The 23,799-nt window shown below is 40.1% G+C and overlaps 2 protein-coding genes across 2 annotated transcripts; one reads left to right on the forward strand and one right to left on the reverse strand.

The window, feature by feature from the left end:
• The first annotated feature begins 1,854 nt into the window (after window positions 1-1,854).
• On the forward strand, window positions 1,855-13,292 carry LOC129728217 (cytochrome P450 4c21-like). The gene is made up of 5 exons (XM_055686635.1): window positions 1,855-2,279; window positions 2,338-2,593; window positions 12,073-12,199; window positions 12,338-12,562; window positions 12,625-13,292. Exons 1-5 carry the CDS (start codon window positions 1,928-1,930, stop codon window positions 13,201-13,203), a joined length of 1,539 nt encoding a protein of 512 aa, XP_055542610.1. The 5' UTR covers window positions 1,855-1,927; the 3' UTR covers window positions 13,204-13,292.
• LOC129728218 (general odorant-binding protein 84a) lies at window positions 13,250-14,185 on the reverse strand. The gene is made up of 3 exons (XM_055686636.1): window positions 13,681-14,185; window positions 13,480-13,609; window positions 13,250-13,413 (listed from the first exon to the last, which is right to left on the reverse strand). Exons 1-3 carry the CDS (start codon window positions 13,942-13,944, stop codon window positions 13,322-13,324), a joined length of 486 nt encoding a protein of 161 aa, XP_055542611.1. The 5' UTR covers window positions 13,945-14,185; the 3' UTR covers window positions 13,250-13,321.
• Between the last annotated feature and the right edge of the window lie 9,614 nt (window positions 14,186-23,799).

Below are 23,799 nucleotides of genomic sequence, written 5' to 3' on the forward strand. Positions count from 1 at the left end.
ACTAAATTTTTCGTCTATTCATTTGTATGTTAAACTTTTATTCCATTGATTTATGACAGTGCATAATTCTACTCAAAGTAACATAAATTTCAATTGAATCCAACACAAAAAATCGATTTTATATCATATCGCGAAATTCACTGTTACGACAAATTCACGGTGAAATTTTTTTTGAAGATCGAAAAAGCAATGTATTCTTAGTGGTCATAACAAAAATAAATGTTGTTGAAAGAAGTAATAATAAAAAAAGTTTTGGTTCGACTTAAAACTACTTCATCGAATAATTATCTCTCAATTGGATCCCTGGTAGAATGTTCCATCAAGCCAGTCATCGTATGTTTTATTCCCGGTTCAGATGAGCCACCAGAATCCTAGCGATCTGCTCTGTGTATAGTGAATCAACCGTAGGAATTGTCATGTACTTTGATAGTTAATCGAAAGACAGTGTCTTAAGGGGTTATATACCTTTTTTGATTTCAAAAAACCGGAAAATTTTTTATTACATTATCTTCAAATACAACATCTTGAGAACATTTCCACAAATTTTCATAAATATCTGAGCAATGGGAAGAAAGTTAGAGCGATTTGCAACGCGCCTCGCCACGGCTGCATAAGCTAAACTTGAAACTTTACACGCGATTATCTCGGAATAGTTTTTTCCGGAAAATGACTTTGCCGTGATCCTGATTGCGGGAAAACTACTGAACCGATTTCCTTCATCTTTTTGTTTAAATTTTCGTTATAAAATTCGCCGGTCGCTTTTTTACAGTTACATTTTGCCGCAAAAAATTTTTTAATGCAATTTTTTGCGCTCAAAACGTGCATTTTTTGGGAAAAACGTTCCCGTTTGCACTGAAAACAAAATACTCATAAAAGCGATCGTTCAAGGACCCGGTACACTTCTAAACTAATGAAATAATAATATAAGTTTTTTGATTTTGGTTGATCCGCTGAGTCTCTATCAGGATCACCGCAAGCCTCTGCAAAAAAAGCGTTTCGGGGAAACGGCCATTACTCCAGTAATAATTGGTATATCTCAAAATCAAACGTATTTTCTTGTTGTTGATAAACTGTACTTTTAGAAAAATACCACTTTGATGCAATGAAAATGGTGCTATGCACTTAAAAATAAATTCAAACTTTCCTCATTTTTCTCGATCAAAAAGGTATATAACCCCTGAACACAGAAGGTCAAGCCCCGATGGCCGAATGTAGCACCTTAGCTTAGCTTCCTATACAGTATATACAATCAAACAAGTAGAAAAAAATCGAAACAACATTTTACGAAAACTTGTCTTAGTAGTATATTGCAAAGCAAAAAAATATGTTTAAACCTAGTATTGAGCTGCGAAGAAAAAATTGTCAAGAAAAAAATTACCTGCAAATTTAATTTCATATTGCATGCAATATTTAACGCTTCATCAACCTTGCCAATGTTCGACCCAATTTTCACTGTACGTCATTCCTATAAGACAGCAACGAGCCTACGTACGACATGTTCAGTGTTCCATGGCGAGTGGCTTGTTTTCCCTGCGTTTTGTTTTGGTGACCGATTGCAGCACAAGTGCACTGCCCCCAACCGCATTGGAGGAAGCTAAATGCATATTATTATGATACGCACCCGGGTGCAGACGGTTCAGCTGCAGTAAAATTAAATAATGAGCACTATGCGGACACGCCACTGAAACGAAGCATAGGGTATGGAAGCTAACGACGATAGCTACTGGTTACTTAAAAATTGGCCCATTATTCCTGGCAGTAGTTAACTCCCACTTGGCGGTGGAAAAGTCTTCACGGTTGGAAAATGCAATTGAATGCATTTCTCAATGTAGTTTACCTACGACTGTCTAGCAGGCTAGCCAGCCAACTGGTGACAGAACTCCGGAACGGAAAAGCACTCGTTGTGTGTCTGGTTCAGTTGTGTACAATGATTGAAGTTTTGTGGCTGATAATTTCGTTAGCAACCGTGATCCTAGTTTGTCGAACCTGGCAGAGAAAGGTGTGCTTTGCGAAAACAATTCCTCGCGTTGAACCATACTATCCCATACTCGGGAATCTACCGTTGGCACTGGGAAAAGGTTCCGATGAAATGTTTGATGTGTTACATGAATGTTTTCGGAAACACGATCGCTTATTTACGGTGTATTTTGGACCCCTAGTTGCCATTGGAGTAACGCATCCCGAATTGATACAACGTGTGTTGAATCATCCCGATTGCCAGGAAAAACCCGATGTGTATAAAGTTGTTCGATTACCTAAAGGACTGTTGGCGGCACGATGTGAGATCTTTTTGTAGTGATGTAGAAAAATATCATTAGTGATTGCAATCGATTTCAGATGAAACATGGAAAGTTCATCGGAAAACACTGAACTCCACATTCAACATTCGTATCCTGCATAGCTTTATACCAATCTTCAACGATTGCGCCAAGCGATTAATTGATCGTCTCAGTCGGCAGGCGGAGTCTGGTAAAACATGCAACATTCTGGAGTACATTTCTGAGTGTACCCTAGATATGATCAGCAGAACCTCTTTGGGTGGTAAAGCACTGGAAAGGGACGGAAGACAGGATTTTATCAATAATTTGGAAGTGTAAGTAAAAATAATAATTGCTTTTCAGGTCGTTTTCCCAAGCAAAAATTTTAATTGCGAAAGTATATTCAACTTTGATGATAACGAGTCTGGTTAATTTAAACAATACACCAACAAATGTGATATGCCTCATTAAAATGCATCTGAAACGAAAACACCGCTTAATTTTCAAGTGTTGGTTTTCCATAGCCTTTTTGATGGTAAATGGTGAATTAAAAACAATTATACAGAAAATTGAAACTGAAAATTTATTAAAAGTTGCATTCATTTATGAAATCAACAAATGACACTGAATGTCAGAAGTTATTATTTGATCCTTACAGTACGAGACGAATTTTATTCAGTTTGGGAGTTCAATTGAAATAAGTATCCAATTCTGACCTTGACCATGTATTATCATTAAAACGGTAGCATCATCTTGGGGGTTGCATTCTTCGGATCACTGAACTTCATGTAAACACCGTTCAATTGGGTCCTAAAGCTATACCAGTTTTTATATATCATTCGAAAAAGCCGCGTTTTCTGAGCGAAACGTGATTTTTAAATTTTTTTTATCGTTTTCCTTCGATTTTTAAATGAAGAGTAAAAAAACTGCTCGAAAGATCTTAGTTGACGTTTCGCCCATGTACGGTATATGAGAGAACTGTCATTTAAGGCATTTCAAGCAGTTTTTTGTTCTACATTTAGAAAACGAAGGAAAACGATAAACATTTTTTAAAAATCACGTTTTGCTCAGAAAACTGCACTCTTTCAGCTGATACCTATATAAAAATCAGAAAACCGTTTAAAACTTTAGGACCCAATTGTCTTAATGTTTCCTAACATTCATCCCTTCAACTGTAAGCATTTAGGCTCAGGAAGGACGCTCAGACTGTATTTTTAATCTGTAAATTGAAGTGTAATATCTAATAACAGTCCTCGTGCGATAACGCCGTCTGGGGCGCTGTCATACATACATATTTTGTAGTTCCCAATTTGAGACCTGCACGTACGCTAGCGCTGATGTCGAAATACAAAGTCTTATGTCTGTTGGTCTGTGCTTTAACCATGGGCGCAACTAAGGAAAATTTCTAGGGGGGCCAATTTTCATGTATGTCATTTTAAAAAAGAGAAAAAAGAGTTTGAATATGCTTTTTTAATGACGCTTAAAATAGTATCGTAAAAGCAGAATAAATCACTTCGGGATAGAATCTCCGAAGATGTACTGAATATCTTGAACACATCGTCAACGCCAAGCTCTTTCAGCAACAATGATTCGATATTGAGGAGAGCTAGATTTGGTAAACGGCTGGGCAGTGCTTTTTAACAGTTCACCCGTACTAGTTAGAATAAAATAGACCCCACTGTGGTTCAAGGCATAATGCCCTATTCCTACCTCCACGTGGTACCGACTGGGATACGAGCAACCAAGGAAAAACCGGTGAACCGGTGGGGTAGTTGTTCTCCTTAGAGAGCAGGTTGTCTGCGCGTCTACCCCACAGGCTAGGGGCGGCTCAAACAGCGACTGATCCGGACCGGACGGTTGAACTATGAAATGCGGTGTCTCGCCAGCTACATCCATGGCGGCAGCTCCGTCGCAAGATTAGGCATCGCAGCCCTAGTAAGGCAGCATACTAAAATAAACATACTACGGAGAATCAAGAATTCAAAACGAACCGGAACAATCGGCAATGACCCAGCCGACGACATAAGGACGACGAATAGAAGCTCAGTACATGTAACAGTAGATCGCTTAATGACCCGGATGTCGACCGGATTCTGCTGGATCAGCTAGAACCCCGCCACTTCGACATCGTTGCGCTCCAGGAGCTTTGCCTGAAAGGAGAGAAGGTACGGTGAATTTGTGGCCGCAAGGCACAGTACCACCAAAGCGGCAGGCAATCAGCGACAGGTTGTGTTTGTTGAGAATTAAAGGCCGGTTCCACAACTACACTATTCCCAATGTGCACTGCCCTCACGAAGGAAGACCTGATACAGGGAAAGAAGCGTTCTACGCACAGCTGGAGAAACTCTACGATAGCTGCTCGCGTAGAGATATCAAGATCGTCGTTGGGGACATGAACGGAAGGATAGACTTATATAAGCCGGTTATCGGCCCGCACAGCCTGCTATGCACCAACTTCGCAGCTTCCCGCGGATTAGCAGTCCAAAGTCCCTTCTTACCTCGACCAACGTACAGAAAAACAAATTGACCACGTTCTCAACGACGGCCCGTTCTTCTCAGACATTACAAACGTACGCACCAATCACGGTGATGATCGGACATGACCACTTCGATACAAAAAACTACAAAACCCTGATAACCGGCAGTCCTCTACGGAAGTCCTTTTGATATTTTCGAACAGAAGGTGCCTATCGGCGAACAGAAGGTGACTATCTACGGTGGAGCACAAGCGGACGACGGATAATGGCTACAGCGCATGAACCATGAGCTACAAGCGCTGCTTGGAGAGAACCCCTTGCACACCTGGCGAAAGACATTAGGTTGCGGTGGGCCGGTCACATCGTAAGAATGCCGGACGACAACCATGTGAAATCACTTCTCTTCAGCAACCCTACCGGCACAAGAAATTAAGGGGCGCAGCGTGCATGATGGCTCGACCAGATCGAAAGAGACTTGCGAGTGATGAGACGTCTGGGGAACTGGTGAAACACAGCCCAAAACCGAGTAAACTGGCGACTACTTGATACAGCACGAGTTACTACAGCTCTCGTCTGACTGGTAAGGTGAGGAAGAGAGCAAGGGTTGAGAATCGATCCTGGGTGCAGAACTAGTTCTTAGCCAATGAATGACGACATCTCAATTTGTGTTGATTTTGATGCTCTGATAAGTCGTATGGAATGTATATATATATATATTGAATACAATCATTCTCTGGGAAATTCTAGGGGGGCTAAACACGTTCCAGGGGGGTCTTCAGCCCCCCCTAGCCCCCCCCCCGTAGTTGCGCCCATGGCTTTAACTAAGGTGCCAATTGCATCTTTTGTCACGTAGCTTTCTACATTACATACCTAAATCTTAGAAGAATTGGTAAATTAATTTTGAGAGCCATTTCATGTAAATTTTATAACACTTTCCTCAAGACATTGCGCCATCAATGATAATTATCACGAAGGTAAATTACCTGTAAACTTTTTATTTATGAACAAAAGTCTTGTTGTTCAACAGCTAAAGTGGAATTATCTATTTGAATTAATATTTAAAATATTTGAACGATTTTTACCAAACAAGTCGAGGCGGATTGAGAGGCACTATAAGAAGAATGGATTTACTAAGCCAAAAACTTACACAACTTTTATTTTTAGTTTCCTTTTTTTCTCCGGGGCTCCATTTCCACTGTCTACCTTCTCGTTTCCGCTCTGCTTCCAGTTTTCACCAGGTTTTTATGCGTGAAGTCGGTATCTTGCGATATTTGCTGCCCAAATAGCCCAAAATAACCTAATCGACGTCTGCGATTACTGGTGAGGACAACAATGGTGATCTTTGGCGTACTCAGCGTTTTTAGTACAAAACAGTGGGGTTCTGGGAATAGCCGTGTAATTTTCCAAAATTAGCTGACTGGCGAAGGGGTAGTGGTTGAGGGAGGGAATGTAAATCGTGGATTGCTATTCACTAAGGCCACACAGTTTTCAGTTTTTTTACGTTATCACTACTGGATATTTTCTAGTCTGCACGGATCGCGATTTTTATCAATAAGTGCGAGTTCGAATACACTTTTAATATGTATACACTTTCAAAAATTAAAACATAGGATATTCTTTCCTAAGTTTTTTTTTTATTTGGCAATATTTATTGAGAACCTTTACGACATGTTAGCTGGGAGCACCTCCTCTCTCCAGTTGACATTCCGTATGACCTCACACGGAATGTCGATTGGAAGTTATACGAGGAAATGATTTCAAAAGCGGTCGAGTCGATTCAACATCATCCACCACTTGAAGAATACAACCTCCTCGCGGGCTTGATTCTCGACGCCGCGTTGCAAGCCCAAACGAAGAAATATTCCGGCGTAACGATTAAAGAACGGCCTCCCACTCCGTGGTGGGACCAAGAGTGCTCCGATGTCTACACGCAAAGATCCGACGCGTTTTTGGCCTACCAGAAGGGAGGTATACCTGGCGACTATTTGCGGTATTCGGAGCTTGATACCAAGCTTAAAAGCTTGGCTAAAGCAAAGAAACGCGGATATTGGCGTCGGTTCGTGAACGAGACGTCGAGGGAGACATCGATGAGCACTCTTTGGAACACAGCCCGAAGAATGCGGAATCGCGTAACGGTCAACGAAAGCGAGGAGTCTTCAAGTAGGTGGATATTTGATTTTGCCAGGAAAGTATGTCCGGACTCTGTTCCTGAGCAAAATATTGTTCGTGATGCGTCTCCGGGCCACGACGCGATAGAATCACCTTTTACGATGGCAGAATTTTCAGTTGCCCTCCTGTCCTGTAACAATAACGCGCCTGGGTTAGATAGAATCAAATTCAACTTGTTGAAGAATCTACCCGGCAATGCCAAGAGGCGCTTGTTGAACTTGTTCAATAAGTTCCTGGAGCAAAACATTGTACCGCAGGATTGGAGGCAAGTGAAGGTGATCGCCATCCAAAAACCAGGGAAACCAGCTTCTGATCACAACTCTTATAGGCCGATTGCAATGCTATCCTATATCCGGAAATTGATGGATAAAATGATACTCCGTCGTTTAGACCATTGGGTCGAATCAAATGGCCTACTATCAGATACTCAATTTGGCTTCCGCCGTGCCAAAGGGACGAATGATTGTCTTGCGCTGCTTTCAACAGATATTCAGCTGGCGTATGCTCGCAAAGAACAAATGGCGTCTGCGTTCTTGGACATTAAGGGGGCTTTTGATTCCGTTTCTATTGACATTCTTTCGGGCAAATTTCAGCGACATAGATTTTCTCCAATTTTAAACAATTTTTTGCACAATTTGTTGTCCGAAAAGCACATGCATTTTACGCACGGCGATTTGGCAACTTTTCGCATTAGCTACATGGGTCTTCCCCAGGGCTCATGTTTAAGCCCCCTTCTTTACAACTTTTATGTAAATGACATCGACGAATGTCTGGCAAATTCATGCACGATAAGACAACTTGCAGACGACAGTGTAATCTCTGTTACAGGAGCCAAAGCTGCCGATTTGCAAGGACCATTGCAAGATACCTTGGACAATTTGTCTGCTTGGGCTTTACAGCTAGGTATCGAATTCTCTCCGGAGAAGACTGAGATAGTAGTTTTTTCTAGGAAGCATGAACCTGCTCAGCTTCAAACACAATTAATGGGTAAAACGATTTCTCAGGTTTTGGTACACAAATATCTTGGTATCTGGTTCGACTCTAAAGGCACCTGGGGTTGTCACGTGAGGTATCTGATGAAAAAATGTCAACAAAGAGTGAATTTTCTTCGTACAATAACCGGACAATGGTGGGGAGCCCATCCAGGAGACCTTATATAGCTTTACAAAACAACGATATTGTCTGTTATTGAATACGGGTGTTTCTGCTTCCGCTCCGCAGCAAACACACATCTGATCAAACTGGAGCGAATACAATATTGTTGTTTGCGTATCGCCTTAGATTGCATGCAGTCGACCCATACGATGAGTTTGGAGGTCTTAGCTGGAGTACTACCATTGAAAAACCGCTTCTGGAGCCTGTCTTCTCGTATTCTTATCAAATATGAGGTCTTGAACCGTCCCGTGATTGAAAATTTTGAAAGGTTTTCGAACTTAATTCTCAAACCCGTTTTATGACATTGTATTTCCATCACATGTCCCAAAATATTAACCCTTCTTCGAATATTCCAAATCGTGTCGACTTATCAAATACTTCTGATTCTACTGTGTTTTTCGATACATCCATGATAGAAGAAACTCGTGGAATCCCGGATCATTCACGCGTGCAGCAGATCCCCAAAAATTTTTCCAATAAATATCGAAACATCAACTGCAACAATATGTTCTACACTGACGGATCACTTCTTGATGGGTCCACTGGCTTCGGTATCTTCAATAACAATTTAACCGTCTCCCATAAGCTCGATAATCCTGCTTCTGTTTACGTCGCAGAATTGGCTGCAATTAAGTACACCCTAGGGATTATCAAAAAAATGCCCACAGACCATTATTTCATCTTCACGGACAGTCTCAGTTCCATTGAGGCTCTCCGATCGATGAAAGATGTTAAGCACTCTCCGTATTTCCTGGGAAAAATACGGGAACATCTGAGTGCTTTATCCGAAAAATCGTTTCAGATTACCTTAGCGTGGGTCCCTTCTCACTGCTCGATACCGGGCAATGAGTAAGCGGACTCTTTGGCTAAGGTGGGCGCAACAAACGGTGATATTTATGAAAGACCAATTGCTTTTAATGAATTTTTCGCACTTGTACGTCAGAATACGATCATCAGTTGGCAAAATGCTTGGACCAGAGGGGAATTGGGAAGGTGGTTACATTCCATAATCCCCAAAGTATCGACGAACCCGTGGTTCAAGGGGTTGGATGTAGGTCGGGATTTCATTTGCGTGATGTCCCGGCTTATGTCCAATCACTATAGATTTGACGCGCATCTCCGTCGTGTTGGGCTCGGGGAGAGTGGTATCTGAGCCTGTGGTGAGGGTTATCACGACATAGAGCATGTGGTTTGGTCCCTGTACACCGTGACGCCAGGTCTAAATTAATAGCTTCCCTGCAGGCCGAAAGTAGGCAGCCGGCTGTTCCTGTTCGTGATGTCTTGGCGAGCCGTGACCTATCCTACATGTCCCTTATATACGTTTTCCTGAAATCCATCCACGCCCCAGTTTAATCCTATTCCCTTCCGCCTACATCCAACCAAACGACAAGAACACGTTAAGACCCCGGATCCGGAAACAGCAACTAGACCCGCACGATACTCTCAGGTCCCGAGGGAGACAACCCAATATGCCAGTCCGTAATATCTTGGCCCAGCAGCGGAACATATTCAATATGCTGCTTACCTATGGCGATGGAAAACCATCAAACAACAAATCAGTGCTTTTAATGCAAAACATTCTAGCTTTAAGTTAGATTTAGTTTCAGCTCGTAGTCGGCAGCGAGGATAAAAAAATTGCTTTTAGTTATTAAGATACTTTAGAAAGTAAGCTACCAGATATAATTGGCGCCGTTAAACATTAAATTGTATTTGTGCCGTGTCAAATAAATTATAGATGAAGAAAAAAAAAGTATGATCAGATCACCACTCAAGAATTTCTTTCTGAAGAGGTACTAGAAACAAACTTGAATGAAATACGAACTATTATCAAGAACTTTAAAAACATGAAAGCACCAGGAGATGTTGGGATTTTTTATATTCTTCTCGAAAGACTTGCCGAAAGCTCTTTAAATTTCTTGGTGAGAATTTTTAACAGATGCTTTGAATTATCATATTTTCCCTCAAAATGGAAAAATGGCAAAGTCATTCCAATTTCAAAACCTTTAAAAAATCCAGCTGAAGCATCAAGTTATCGTCCAATTAGTTTACTCTTTTCTATAAGCAAACTTTTTGAAAGAATGATTTTAATGGAATGATGACACACATCAATGAAAATTCAATTTTTGCAAATGAGCAGTTGGGATTTCGCCATGGGCAGGGCATTCGACTTGAGTAGTCAGTTACTAAGAGTAACTAATATGATTCGTACTAATAAATCTAAAGGTTATTACACTGGAGCTGCTCTTCTAGACATAGAAAAAGCATTCAACAGTGTTTGGCATAAAGGTTTGATAGCTAAAATGTCCTATTTCCGTTTTCCTCTTTACATCACAAAAATGGTACAAAGTTACTTGACTGGCCGCACTCTTCAGGTTAACTATTTGAATAGTTAATCTGATAGATTGCCTGTTAGAGCTGGTGTACCTCAAGGAAGTATCTTGGGCCCAGTCTTATATAATATTTTTACTTCTGATCTTCCTGATTTATCACCAGGATGTGAGAAATCTCTGTTTTGTGACGATACAAGCATTTCCGTAAAAGGAAAAAGCCTTCGTGTCATATGCAGTAGGCTGCAAAAAAGTCTAGATATATTTTCTTCATATTTGCAGAAATGGAATTAATTATTTTTCCCCATAAACCAAGAGTTACTTTTCTCAAACCCACCAATAATCATGTTGTTAAGATGAACGGTGAAAGCTTAAATTGGTCTGACCAAGTTGAATATTTAGGGCTAACTTATGATAAAAATCTTACCTTCAAGGAGCACATTGAGAATATCCAAACAAAGTGCAATAAATATATAAAATGTTTGTATCCTCTTATCAACAGAAATTCTAGACTTTGTCTCAAGAAAAACTGTTAATTTACAAACAAATATTTAGACCAGCAATGTAATATGCAGTCCCCATCTGACAAGTTGTTGTACAACCAGAAAGAAGATGCTTCAAAGGATTCAGAACAAACTTCTGAAAATGATATTGAAGCGTCCTCGCTGGTTTAGCATGAATGAACTACACAGGCTTACTAATGTGGAAACATTAGAAAATATTTCAAACCAAATTATCAATAAGTTCCGACAAAAATCGTTGCAATCTTCAATTACAACGATTAGCTCACTTTATAGTCAGTAAGATAGGTGTAAGATTAGATAAAGGTTTAATTTTAAACTCCTTTTTTTCTCTTGACAAGTAGGTTTACAATTTTCCTACAATTATATTCACTGAACTGCGGAAGCAATTACAATCTTTTGATGAAATATAGCTTAAAATATATGTAATAGTGTTGATATGTCACCGTTTGTGGCAGAACACACAATAAATATTCTGAATAAATATTAGTAAATAATTAATTCATCACAAGACATACCCCCCTTCATTATTAAAAAGGGAGGTGTGCACAACTTTTCAACGCGCGTACCAATTCTGACGAAATTTTCACCACTAAGTAAACAATCCTTCCAGATTCATTGATTGTCATACTATAAGACGAGCATGTATGATCGTGGACATTTTAGTCAAGATTCCTTTATCAACAGTAGCGTGTAGCACTTTTGTAAACTTGACACTTTGTTACGAAAGGACAAAATAGTGTGTGTTCCAAATGCCACAAGCAAACAAAAAATTACCGTGTTACAAACTGTTATTACTCTTTATGAAAAAAAAATATTAAAATTATGAAGCAAGCTAACTCGTTTTATTCACTAAATGTTCACTGTCGTTTAAATGAAACATGATATTAATATTCCGCTTATCTTGTTCCAATATTTCTATTATAACACGATACATTAACCGTTATTCCTTTGAACAAGTTTACTTGTAACCCAACCTGTCTGGTTATTGCAATTTGGCTCAAGCATTGCACAAATTGATTTGTGGAGCATTTTAAAATCTTTTATAATGAAACAAATATAACATTATTCCATGTAATATCCGTGCAACATTGGAAAATAATAAAATAAACTTTATTGACACTAGAAAGGTAATCCCCTTTTTCGTATTCTTGTCTGCTTCCAGTGCTCTCACAACCCTTGGAAAACGAATTTTCAACGTTCTGCTGCACAACGATTTCATTTATCAGTTCACCGAGCTGTACCGTAATGAAATGAAAGCTATCAGCGTTTGTCATCACTTCACCGATAAGGTAAACTTATTTTCCCCAAGAGACTAATTCCACAGTTTTCGTGCAACGGAAAGTTTCTATTGTGCAACGTGGACATCCTCTGAATGATAGACTCCAGTATGACAGAATGGTCTATGTTTGCTTGCGTTTGTTTTCAAGATCATTGCTGAAAAGCGCGCCGAACTCGGCCCCCTCGGGAAGATGGATGAGAATGGGAACGTAATTGGAAAAAGTTTTCCCCACCAGGAACCGGAGGAGGCAGAGCTCTATCGTCGGCCGCAAATTTTTATCGATCAGTTGATGAAGATGCCGTTGACCAATGGTGGCATGTACAGTTTCACCGACCAAGAAATTTCGGACCATATTTACACTATGATTGTGGCGGTTAGTTAAATAAAATTGATAGATTGTATTGGCCGTGTTAACTTCGATTTTTTTAATTTTAGGGCAACGAAACTTCCGCCACACAGTTATCCCACACCTGTTTACTGTTGGCGTTACATCCTGATATACAAGAAAAAGCTTTCCGAGAAGTGCAAAAAGTAATTACGTCAAGCGATATGGTAATGGACATGGATGTTTTGAAACAGTTGGTCTATGTTGAAGCAGTGCTAAAAGAGGCGATGCGGCTTATGCCAGTTGCTCCGATTATAGCGCGGGAAAACCTGTATGATTTGGAACTGGATGGACACAAAATTCCCAAGGGAACACTATTGTTAATAAACTTTTACTCGCTACATCGAAGAATGGACATCTGGGGCTCCCGGGCCGATCAGTTTGATCCAGAGCATTTCATGGGAGAGCAGGTAAAGAAGCGGCATGCCTACGCGCATCTTCCTTTCAGCGGAGGACCACGTGGTTGTATCGGGTATAGGTATGCTCTTATGAGCTTGAAAATGTTACTCGCAATGATATTGAAAAATTTTCGTCTCACCACCGATATAAAGTACAAAGACATTAAATATCACTACCAAATTTCGCTGAATCTAGCTTTTCCCCATGCTGTACAATTAGTGAAAAGATAATAAGGGACGATTGGATTGCTAGTGTAGCATAAAATACATCGAAATATACTGCAATGTCTCTCTCTCTATATTCTAGTAATTCAATATAACTGGTAGTATCATTTAACTATCGTTTTTATCACTTTTTACTATCCTTGCTTCGGCCATCAACTAGATGTCGAGTGCTCACACACCGAACCAGAAAATAGGCTCGTTCGCAGGGGCTTCCGACTGAAATAGAAAAAAAAAATGAATTTAAATTGGCAAACTTGTTCCGTGTACTGAGAGCAAACTCACCCATATCCTGTAAGCACTCGTCTATAGTATCACCGTTTTGAACCCAGCCGGTAGCTACTGCCTGGTCCTTGTTGATTTTATCGTCCTCGTTGAGGATGGCCCGCTGTTGCAGGAAACATCGCATGAAGCACTAATAAAGGTTATGAAACACATTTCGATAAAAAAAACTGTCACTCGGATGATGAAAAAAAAAGTCGATACCATTGGAGTTTTATCCGTTTCATCCGGGAAGCTGCCCGTGTCGTTCAGTTCGGTCAAATAATCCATCGTGATAATAAAGGTTTTGTTGCATTCCGCGTAGATATCCTCCATGGTGTAGTTTTTCATATCCAAAGTGCTCGTTGCAGGATCAGCCAATAGAGCTTCCTGCAATTCAGTTGCATCGTCGTTTATCATACTGCAGCTCGAAACAGTCAGAATCACCAGGGATCCCAGTAAAAACACTACCCGTAGAGCAATATTCATAATGTCTGATGGTAGTTCTATTACAGATTACGGTTCGATTGACAGAATGGCACAAAACTGTGTTTTATTAGTGCTCACGACAAACGTTCACCGCGTGTGGTCCAGTTTTCTCCATTTATATAGCCTTAAAAGCGAACCCCCAGCGCCGGTAAACCACATGACTGCAATTTGTCTGGTCGTGATTCCAAATGCGAAAATTGATTAATTTCACATGAACCGCGTGCACTACTGTGAAAGCTGTCACTGTTTCACTGCTCCAGAAACTAAACGACATGTTGGCAGATCGTTGCTACTATATGCGGGGAAGGTGCCATCAGTTTCCCGGGAATTCTGATGAAGTATAACCGTACATATCGAAACGTTCTGCTGATTTTCACGGTTCAATGGGTGGTGAAATGAGGGGAGGAATGATGCACCGCAGAAGCCATCAATCAAATCGCTATAATATGGACCGGTCGAATTGCCCCTCGATGGACAAATGATGATCGCGTGACCAACTGCATTTAACGATGTTATAATGTACAACAACAACAATAGATCTGTTGTTGTTTCATACTTCGAGAAAATTGAATTGATAGAAATGAAATAATTTGTCAACGGAGAAAATTGTTTCACTACTTGTCTGTGACATTTCAATATCGATGCCACGTCGAAGCTTCGATTTGTCGGACATGGAGAAGTGATAGACGTACGTTGTTGGTGTAATAAACATATATTCAACCTTTGTTTGCCAGCCACCGTTAGAGTTTGTATCATAGTAGTACTAGCCCCTAAGTTTTGTTTAAAATATGTGGCATATTTACAGGAATCAACATTGAAGTGTAATTATCAGTAATTATTTTACTATCATCTATGAGCAAACTTTTTGGAAGAATAACTTTCAATTTAATGATAACACATAATAATGAAAATTAAATTTTTGCAAACGAGTAGTTTGGTTTTAACCATGGGCATTCGACTACTCATCAGTTACTTAGAGTAACTAATATGATTCTAACAAATAAATCGGAAAGCTATTCCACTGGTGCTACTTTTATGAATATAAAAAGGCATTTGACAAAGTTTGGCATCAAAGTTCAATAGCTAAAATATCAACTTTCAGTTTTCCTCTTTACATCACAAAAATGACATTGTATCATTTTGAGGTTAACTGTGTAAATAGTATCTCAAGGAAGTATCTTGTGCTCGATCTTATATAATATTACTTCTTCTGATCTTTTTGATTAACCAGCAGGAAGTGAGAAATCTTCATCACGATTAATAATTTTCCCTAAAAAGTTAAGAGTTTTATTTCTCAAACCCGCCAATAATCACATTGTAAAGATGAACGGTGCGATCTTATTGCTTGAGAGTTTACTTACTATTACTTCACTTTTACGGCGACAGACCGATTATCGATCCAATGCCAAATCCAGAATATGCGCCATGTTACTTGGTCTTGGGCTGCTATAATCCAATCTCCCCTAACACCTATTTCACAGGTATCCTCGTCGACAGCACACATCCAACGAGTGCGGGAGCTACCTCGAAGTCGACGGCCACTATCGGGATTTCTGCTAAATATAGTTTTCGTTGGTCGTTCTTCCGGCATTCCAGCTACATGCCCAGCCCACTGCAACCTGCCGTGTTTTCTCCGCCGATTTATACAAATGGTACACTTCATCCAATTTGTCGCCAAGGATCGAACGCGAGATCCTACGCTCAAAAACATCAAGAGCTCGCCGATTCACACTGTTTCCAAAGCTGCAAAAACGTGATCGAAATAATTTTAACCCAAAAACATTGATTTTAGAGCCGTATCGTTTTCAGAAAAGTTGTTCCATTAAGTATTCTCCATGTTATAAAAGTTGCAATTCCATGATTAATCCTCTCAACAGTGAGAAACGAATTTTACTTTTCTCATTTTCAGCAAAGTTGTAGCAAATTTTAAAAGATATAACTTTGTGGAAGACATCATACTTCTATCTGGCTATTTAAATGGACTTTTGTGGAGATTTCTATAGATTACTACTAAAAATCTTTTTTTGCTATTTTACTTTTAATAGTAATGTTCTACAATTTTTGAATGTTCTACAAAATTGTTTGCTACAACAAAATTAACAATATCTCTGAAGAAGGTTTTTTTATCTGTCATATTTTTTTGGTTGTAGACGATTTTTACTAGAATAATGCGCTAATTTACATTAATTACTCTTAACTCAAAAATAATGATTTTGGAGTCGTAGTGTCCTCAGAAAAGTTGTTTTGTTAATTATTTTCCATGTCGTGATTAATTTACCCAAAAGTGAGAAATGAGATTTATTTTTCTCATTTTTGCATAAAAAATCCACTTTACTCGGTGAAGTTTCAGTACATTTTGTAAGAAACAACTTTGTTGAAGACACTATATTTGTATCTGATAAATTAAATAAACTATTGTGAAGTTTTCTCTAGAATGTCCCTTAAAATAATTTTTTTAATATAACTTTTCCTAGTGATTTTCTAAAATTTTTCAATTTTCTACAATGTTGTTAACTATTATAAAACACACAAGTTCACCGAAGAAAGTTTATTTTTATCTATTAATTTCATTTAGATGTTAACTATTTTTATTAAAATAATGCACTCATTTATTTACAAATGTCTGCACAGGAGACAGCGAGAGACAAATGCCTATATCTGCATTAAATTATGTTTTACTCATACTAAAATATAGAAATAGTTTAGTCTGCAGATATTTGCAGATTTTGAAGATATCTGTTAGTATATTAGTGCATTGTTTCGATAAAAATCGTCGATATCCGATGAAATATGAGAGATAAAAATACACTTTCTTCGATGAAATTGTTTGTTTTGTGATAGCAAACAACTTTGTAGAACATTGAAAAATTGTAGAGAATCACTCCTAAATTTTATATTAGAAAAAATGATTTTTAGTGGCAATCTGTAGAAAACTCCTCAAAAGTCCATTTAAAAAGGCAGATAGAAGTATAATACCTTTGGCAAAGTTGTTTCTTATAAAATGTGCAACAACTTTGCCGAACTAAGTGAATTTTTATATGCAAAATTGAAAAAGTAAAATTCGCCTATCACTGTTAAGTGGATTAATCACAAAATTGCAACTTCTATAAAATGAAGAATATTTAATGGATTAATGGACTTTTCTGAAGGTACTATGGCTCCAAAATCGATATATTTGGGTCAAAATAATTTCGATCACATTCTTGCAGCATTGGAAACAGTGTGGCGATCGGCCTGTTTCAACGTGTATGCTTCATGGCCGTAGAGAGCCACGGTAAGAATTAGTGTTTTGCAGAGTGCAAGTTTAGTACGGGTTCGCAGACCACGGGACTTCAGCTGGTTACGTAATCCATAAAAGGCCCTGTTTGCAGCTGCTATCGGCCTTTTTATATCACAGCTAACCTCGTTGTCACATGTCATTAATGTACCCTGGTGAATAAATTTGTCGACTACTTCAAAAGCTTCCCCATCTGACACCACCTCAACACCAACATCCGACGGACTATCACGCTCTCCACCAGCCACCATGTATTTCGTTTTGGCAGAGGTAATGATTAGCCCTTTACTCGCAGCTTCCCTCCTGAGAGGTCCGAAGGCCTTTTCCACTGCTCTACGGTTGATAGCAATGATGTTGATATCGTCCGCTCACAACCCAGAAGCATGTGAGACTTCGTAATGATGATGCCGCCCCTTTGCACGCCGGCCCTCCGTATATCTTCCTCCAATGCTATGTCGAACAATAAGTTTAACAGCCCGTCTCCCTGCTTCAAACCATCTAACGTCACGAAGGAGTCCGATATCTCACCGGCTATCCTGACGCATGATGTAGAGCCTTCAAGGGTGGCACGTATCAGCCTAATTATTTTTGCTGGGAAACCATGTTCGAACATAATTCGCCATAACTGATTTCTCTTAACTGTATCGTACGCTGTCCTAAAGTCAATGAACCAATGGTAAGTCTGCAGGTTGAATTCTCGAAATTTTTCGAGGATCTGTCGCAGGGTGAATATTTGGTCAGTAGTGGAGCGTCCCCCTCGAAAACCACACTGGTAATTGCCAACAAAGGTCTCCGACAACGGCCTCAGTCTATGGACCAGAATACGGGAGAGAATTTTGTAAACGGTGTTGAGAAGGGTTATGCCCCGATAATTACTACAGTAGATCGGACATATGAGACCCTCCAACCAGTCCGGGGGTAATTCTTTATCGGACCACACGCTCCCAACTGCAAAATGTTCGGCTGAGATGTCGTCCTTACCAGCTGCCTTGCAGTTCTTCAGCTCCTTCACTGCTTTCTTAACCTCGTAGCTTTGCCATCATCCTCAATCACCATCCTGCTTCTTTCGACTACGCTGTTTTTTTCACCATCCAACAGCACACTTAAGTGTTTATTCCAACGCCTGGCCACCTCCGTTCTATCGGTAATCAGGTTCCCCTCCATATCGTTGCACATGATAGGGGCTGATACATTTCGGTTCCTGATTCCATAAATCCTCTTGTAGGAGCTTCTCGCATCGTGCCTTGAGAAGCAACCTTCCGTCTCTGCAAGAATACGCTCCCAATGCTTTCGTTTCTTTCGGCGATGGAGTCTTTTTTCAGCAGCTCTAGTTTCCCAGTATCTTCCTACGCTCTGACGAGTCTCAGTCGGGTTCAAAATGTGAACTCTGATGCGGTTCTTTTCATCCGTCGTTTGCTGGCACTCAGCGTTAAATCACTAATTGGACGTTGCTGTCGCAAATGTACCCAACACTTCTCCCGCTACACAGTGGGGCGACTCCATACAAAGGCTGGCCAAGCAAAAAAAGTGTCGATAAATGCGACAAAAACTTGGTATTTACATAATTTTGGGGCGCTGAACACGAAATTGGCATCTATTTTTTGTTTGGGGTTGTCCATAAAGCACGAAAGCCAATTTTAATATTTTTTTGGCCCTTTTTTCCTTTTTTATAGAATTTTATGATCTTTGACCACAAGTAGTGCCACCGGGCGTCCTTCCCATTGAAAAAAAAAAAACGTAATTTATGGACGACCCCTCGAGCTAAACAAATTTTGCCTAAATATGTATATTTTTAAATAAACTAAAACAACAAGTAATACAAACTAATTACAAATTGAAAAAATCATCAACAGCATCATCATCTTTCGTTGTGATCGCCTAAATCTCATGTTGAATTGTTTCCAGAAAATTTGAAGTTCATTATACTTATCAGCAGGAAAAAGGTCTTTCGCTGCAATTTTCATTTCTTCAAGTAATTTTCGATGTTTAATTGTTTCATATATATGTTATCTTCCTAATCCGGTTTCTATGGTTGAAAGAGGAAATTCAAATACATGTATAACACCATGAATTGACAACTTACTAGACATTGAATTAGGTGGTGCCGCTGAAGTTGAAGGCTCCAGAATAAAATTCAACGAATTCATGAATTTGAAAACTAAGACACTGGAATGACACAAAGTTCTAAATGAATACGAAAAGATGCGGAGGGCGACGACTGTTCTTTGTTTTTTTTTTCTCATAAAGCAAAATGTGTGCTTTACTTTTGTATACAAACGAGTGCGAAGCAAAAGCAATCTTCAAACGGGCTATTGTTGGCCGGAGTTTGATAGAATGAATTTGCTGCTAATATTTGACACTTCAATCAGTTTAACGAATTTCATGATCACAAATTGAAAAGGGCTGAATGTTTTTAGTATTGTTTTGGATTTGCAGAAAGTGATAAAGTTTGAGATAATTAAAATTCAAGATTTGTTTACTGTTTTCTTGTTTACCACTTATTTTATAACTTATCATTGATAAATTTTGTGATTTTTGCCCAAATTTATATTTTATCCTTACGGATTGAGAACGATATCATAAATTTTCATTAATGGGGTATCATGGTTATGATTAAAATTAATCCAGGATGAAATTTTAACTTCGAAAATAAAAACTAAAAAAATCTGCTATCACTTTTTTCACTATAGTGACAATTTGCGCAGCAGCGGACAGTATGCATTTGAAAGCTTACGTTTCTACCTAAATTTTGAATAGTCACAACCATGGCAAATTTTTTTCTAGTGTCAGGCCTACTATGACCAAATTTTACAATATCAAATGAAAAGGTTTTTTTTTTTTTTATTCTCGCTTATTTTCCGTCGGTCTAGTTCCGCCACTGTTGTGGCCAATCACCGACGCCCAGGGAGGCGACTCCACACCCAGGACCCTAACTCACGACCCGTTTATTAACGGACCGGCGCCAACGGCTTCACTTCCTCATGCGATGGAAGGCGTGATCCCAGAGATTTTTCGCCTCAGAAAATCTCCCGATGTCGGCTAGGATTGAATCTAGACCAGTTGGGTTGGTTGTGAGGGGATCACGCCACCTCACAACCATCGACACCTATGTCGCCCCCGCAAATGAAAAGGGTTTGTTTTGCACAATATTTACAACAACTTTTCCTTTGACGTCAAAAAAATCCAAGCTATCATTGAAGCTACAGAGCGTTTCAAAGTAATGTACTTTTTTCAAGAAAGAGACAAAAACCGTCAGTTCGCCAAGCTTTGAAAAGTCATAAAAAATTCAGATTTTATGATATTGCGTCCAAATTTTGGATTTAGACACTTGAAAGTTATAGCAATAAAGGAAAAATATTATGAAACAGCTAACGAAAAAAATTTTTTTTTGCTGATGGCCAGCGATTCCCCACTGTGCGCTGTGGTGCTGAATGTACTGTGGATATGCCTTCACTGTTCATCCAGGCAACCTCCAACTGGATCCTCGATCCGCTCATCGATCTTCCGCCGGTACTCTGTAGCCACTTCTCCAGTTGATAGCCGCTGGATGTTCAACTGTATCCTCCTTGTCGTTCTGGATTTTAACACGTTGGACAACCGGGCGCGAATCTTGGATACCACGAGATAATGAACCGAGCCAACGTTTGGTCCTCTGAACGACGTCACGTCTGTAACGTCTGAAAAGTGCCTATCATCAATCAGAATATGGTCGATCTGAGAGCAGGCCTCTACATTTGGTTGCCTTTAGGTGTGCTTACGTATATTCCAGCGTGTAAAATAAGGGCTACAGATAGCCATACCTCTGACTGCAGCAAAATCGACAAGCCTCACGTTGTCGTTCGTAGTAGAGTGGAAGTTTTCTCTACCAATCACGGGGCGAAAGACCCGTCCATCTTGACGATCTTGATGTCCTGGAGAGATAGTCTGCGTCAATTTGACTCCTCGTTTTCAGCCGTGCAATGCAAAGCAAAGCCTTGCCGATAAATTCTGATTCGGAACTCGACTTTTTGTTTATTATACACAGATTTCGCAGCCAACTGTTAAGTGTACAAGACGATTGCGGGGCTAGCGCTACGATCCTACTGACATTAACAGTCTTTCCTAAGCCGAGACTCGAACCTTCGACAGCTTCCGCTGCAAAGCTATGTGCGATGTTCTAGTGTTTTTTTTGTGCACATTTTTTCTGCGAAAAAAGTCTTTGAAAAAAAAAGAAGATTACGTCGATTTCAATCCAACCCCTATCCTCTTGTCATAGCTTGTCACAAAACGATTATACCCCCTCCTTCCATGAATGCCATTGAGGTATGCTTCCACAGCCAAAAAAAAAAACAGCTACACACAAATTTAAAATAAGTACTAATTGATGATAAGAATCTTTGAATCTGTGTCAACTTCTGTCATATGCAGCTTTATCACCGATACAGCGCTGGTGGCCAGCCGTTGAAAAACAACAATTTGAGGTGATGTTAAACTTTCGCTCTCACATTACCAAAAATAAATTTAAAGAATTGCTAGTCAGAACCAGTTATCAGTCTTCACGAACGCCAGCCGCTAATGCGGGTGCGGAGTCTAGAGTCCTTTCATGGCGGTTCTTATGTCAGGTATTCTAATTACATGTCCACCCCGATTGGTGCAGCTCGTGATTCATGCGTCTGCATCACACTCCACACTCCTTCTAACTTGCTGTCAAATACTTTACACTCAAAAACACCGAGCACGCGCCAATCGTCCTTCTTTAACGTCCATGATTCATGACTGTGAAGGACAACCAGGAGGATCAGCGTTCTATACAGCGCCAGTTTTGTACGAAACTGCAGACTGCGGGAGTTTAGTTGGTTATGGAGTCCGTGGAAATCCTATTTGCAGCTGTAATTAGTCGTATGGCTTTGTTATTGTCACATGTTACTAGGGTACGAAGGTATATGAATTTCTAAATCACATCGAGAATTCTCCCATCTAGGTCTACCTCAGTACCAACACCACAGGCGCACCAACGTTCTTTACCAGCTGTCGTGTAACCGTTTTGGTTGAGTCAATAATGAGCCCCAACCTCGCCGATGTTCATCCCTCCAGTATTCGAATAAGGTTAATTGATTTCGTCGTGAGACGTGTTTTAGCATTCTTTTTCACTGCTCGTTTTGCTTGACTGATTCTCGCGCCGCCCTGAAATGCAAAAAACAGATGTTGTATTCCCCAAGCTGACCCAGGAACTATCAAAGTATTAAAATTTGATTTTTTGAGCGTCCCTTTGAAAACCAGCTCGGAGTTTACCGAGAAATGCTTCCACAACGATCTTAAACTCAATCTCAAGAAGATTACGCGGGAGAGATAGGGCAAGTCAGATCTTCCAACCAGTCGTTTCGTATTTGTTCTTTTGTCCAGGTTACTTAAATGATCCGGTTAATCGCATTGAGCAGCAGCTCGTCTCCAGTTTTTATAAATTCGGCCTAGATACCGCCTTTTGTAGCAGCTTGCTAATCACCTCGGTTAGTAAACAAACACGTGTCACTGTTGTGGTCATCCACCTCTGTTCAACAACTTCTATCCCACCTTCGATGAGGTGCCGACCAGGATACGAGAGAACCTCGGCGGAGATCGGTTAACTAATCTCTGGTGGAACTGTGTTCGTATGCTGACTGGGAAATGGGGTCGAACGTGGCTGTGGCTGTTTTGGGGACGGCATACAGCAGTGTCGGATCCGGAGTGGGCAGCTGAATCATGAAATGCATTGTCTAGCCAGTTATATACCATATTATAGCCCCGTCACGATACCAACAATCCTATTAAGGTAGCATAACAAATATGAATTACTTTAAACAATCCAGAAACGGAATAATCGGCATGGACCTAGGCGATCGGCAAAGGATACCGATTATTGGAAACTCGGCACTTGGGATGTAAAGACTCTACTCGAAGCGGCACGCGCAGGTATCCTGGCTTAAGAGCTGCGGAAGGTGAATGTGGAGGTTGCAGCTATTCAAAAGGCGCGATAGCCGAAATCGGGAGAACGGAAGCTGGATCACTAACCATATAAGCGTGTTAAGACTTGAGAGCAAATTCTTCAACTATAGTCTAATGATTTCTTGAAAAAAAAAAAAAAAACCTACACTGAGTGCTCAGGACACGACATCAAGATCGTCATCAGATAAGCAAATGCACAAGTCGAGCAGGAAGACTTCCTCCGCCACATAATTCGCACCTGATTGAGCTGAAATTTTGCACAGTGTTTTTTCGAGCAGGTGAACATTTAGCGTAGTTTTTTATTTCATTTTCTGGTCACTTAGGCACCGTAATAGAGACAGATGGAATATCGGCGTGCCTTACTCTCAAATCAATCATGTTCTGATCTATGGCCGGTACTTTTCATACATGACAGACGTGGTCGTCCAGAGAACCAAATGTTGATTCGGTTCACTATCTCGTGGTATGCAAAATCCGCCAGCAGTTGTTCAAATTATTTAAATCGAGGACAACGAGGTAGATACGGTTGAACCTCCAGTGGTTATCAGCTGGAGGAGTGGCAACAGAGTACTCGCAGAAAGTTGATGAGCAGGTTGATGAGTACGATCAGCACCACC

The sequence above is a fragment of the Wyeomyia smithii genome, chromosome 3 (genome assembly GCF_029784165.1).
Source record: "Wyeomyia smithii strain HCP4-BCI-WySm-NY-G18 chromosome 3, ASM2978416v1, whole genome shotgun sequence".
NCBI classification, from domain to species: domain Eukaryota; kingdom Metazoa; phylum Arthropoda; class Insecta; order Diptera; family Culicidae; genus Wyeomyia; species Wyeomyia smithii.

Excerpts from the sequence above, each read along its gene's own strand:
- LOC129728218 (XM_055686636.1), bottom strand. The coding sequence starts at position 13,944 with ATGAATATTGCTCTACGGGTAGTGTTTTTACTGGGATCCCTGGTGATT. Across the intron at positions 13,610-13,680 it reads AAACGGATAAAACTCCAATG|TGCTTCATGCGATGTTTCCT; the intron begins GTATCGACTTTT and ends AACCTTTATTAG. Across the intron at positions 13,414-13,479 it reads CGAGTGCTTACAGGATATGG|TCGGAAGCCCCTGCGAACGA; the intron begins GTGAGTTTGCTC and ends TTTCTATTTCAG.
- LOC129728217 (XM_055686635.1), top strand. The coding sequence starts at position 1,928 with ATGATTGAAGTTTTGTGGCTGATAATTTCGTTAGCAACCGTGATCCTA. Across the intron at positions 2,594-12,072 it reads TTTATCAATAATTTGGAAGT|TGCTCTCACAACCCTTGGAA; the intron begins GTAAGTAAAAAT and ends GTCTGCTTCCAG. Across the intron at positions 12,200-12,337 it reads GTCATCACTTCACCGATAAG|ATCATTGCTGAAAAGCGCGC; the intron begins GTAAACTTATTT and ends TTTGTTTTCAAG.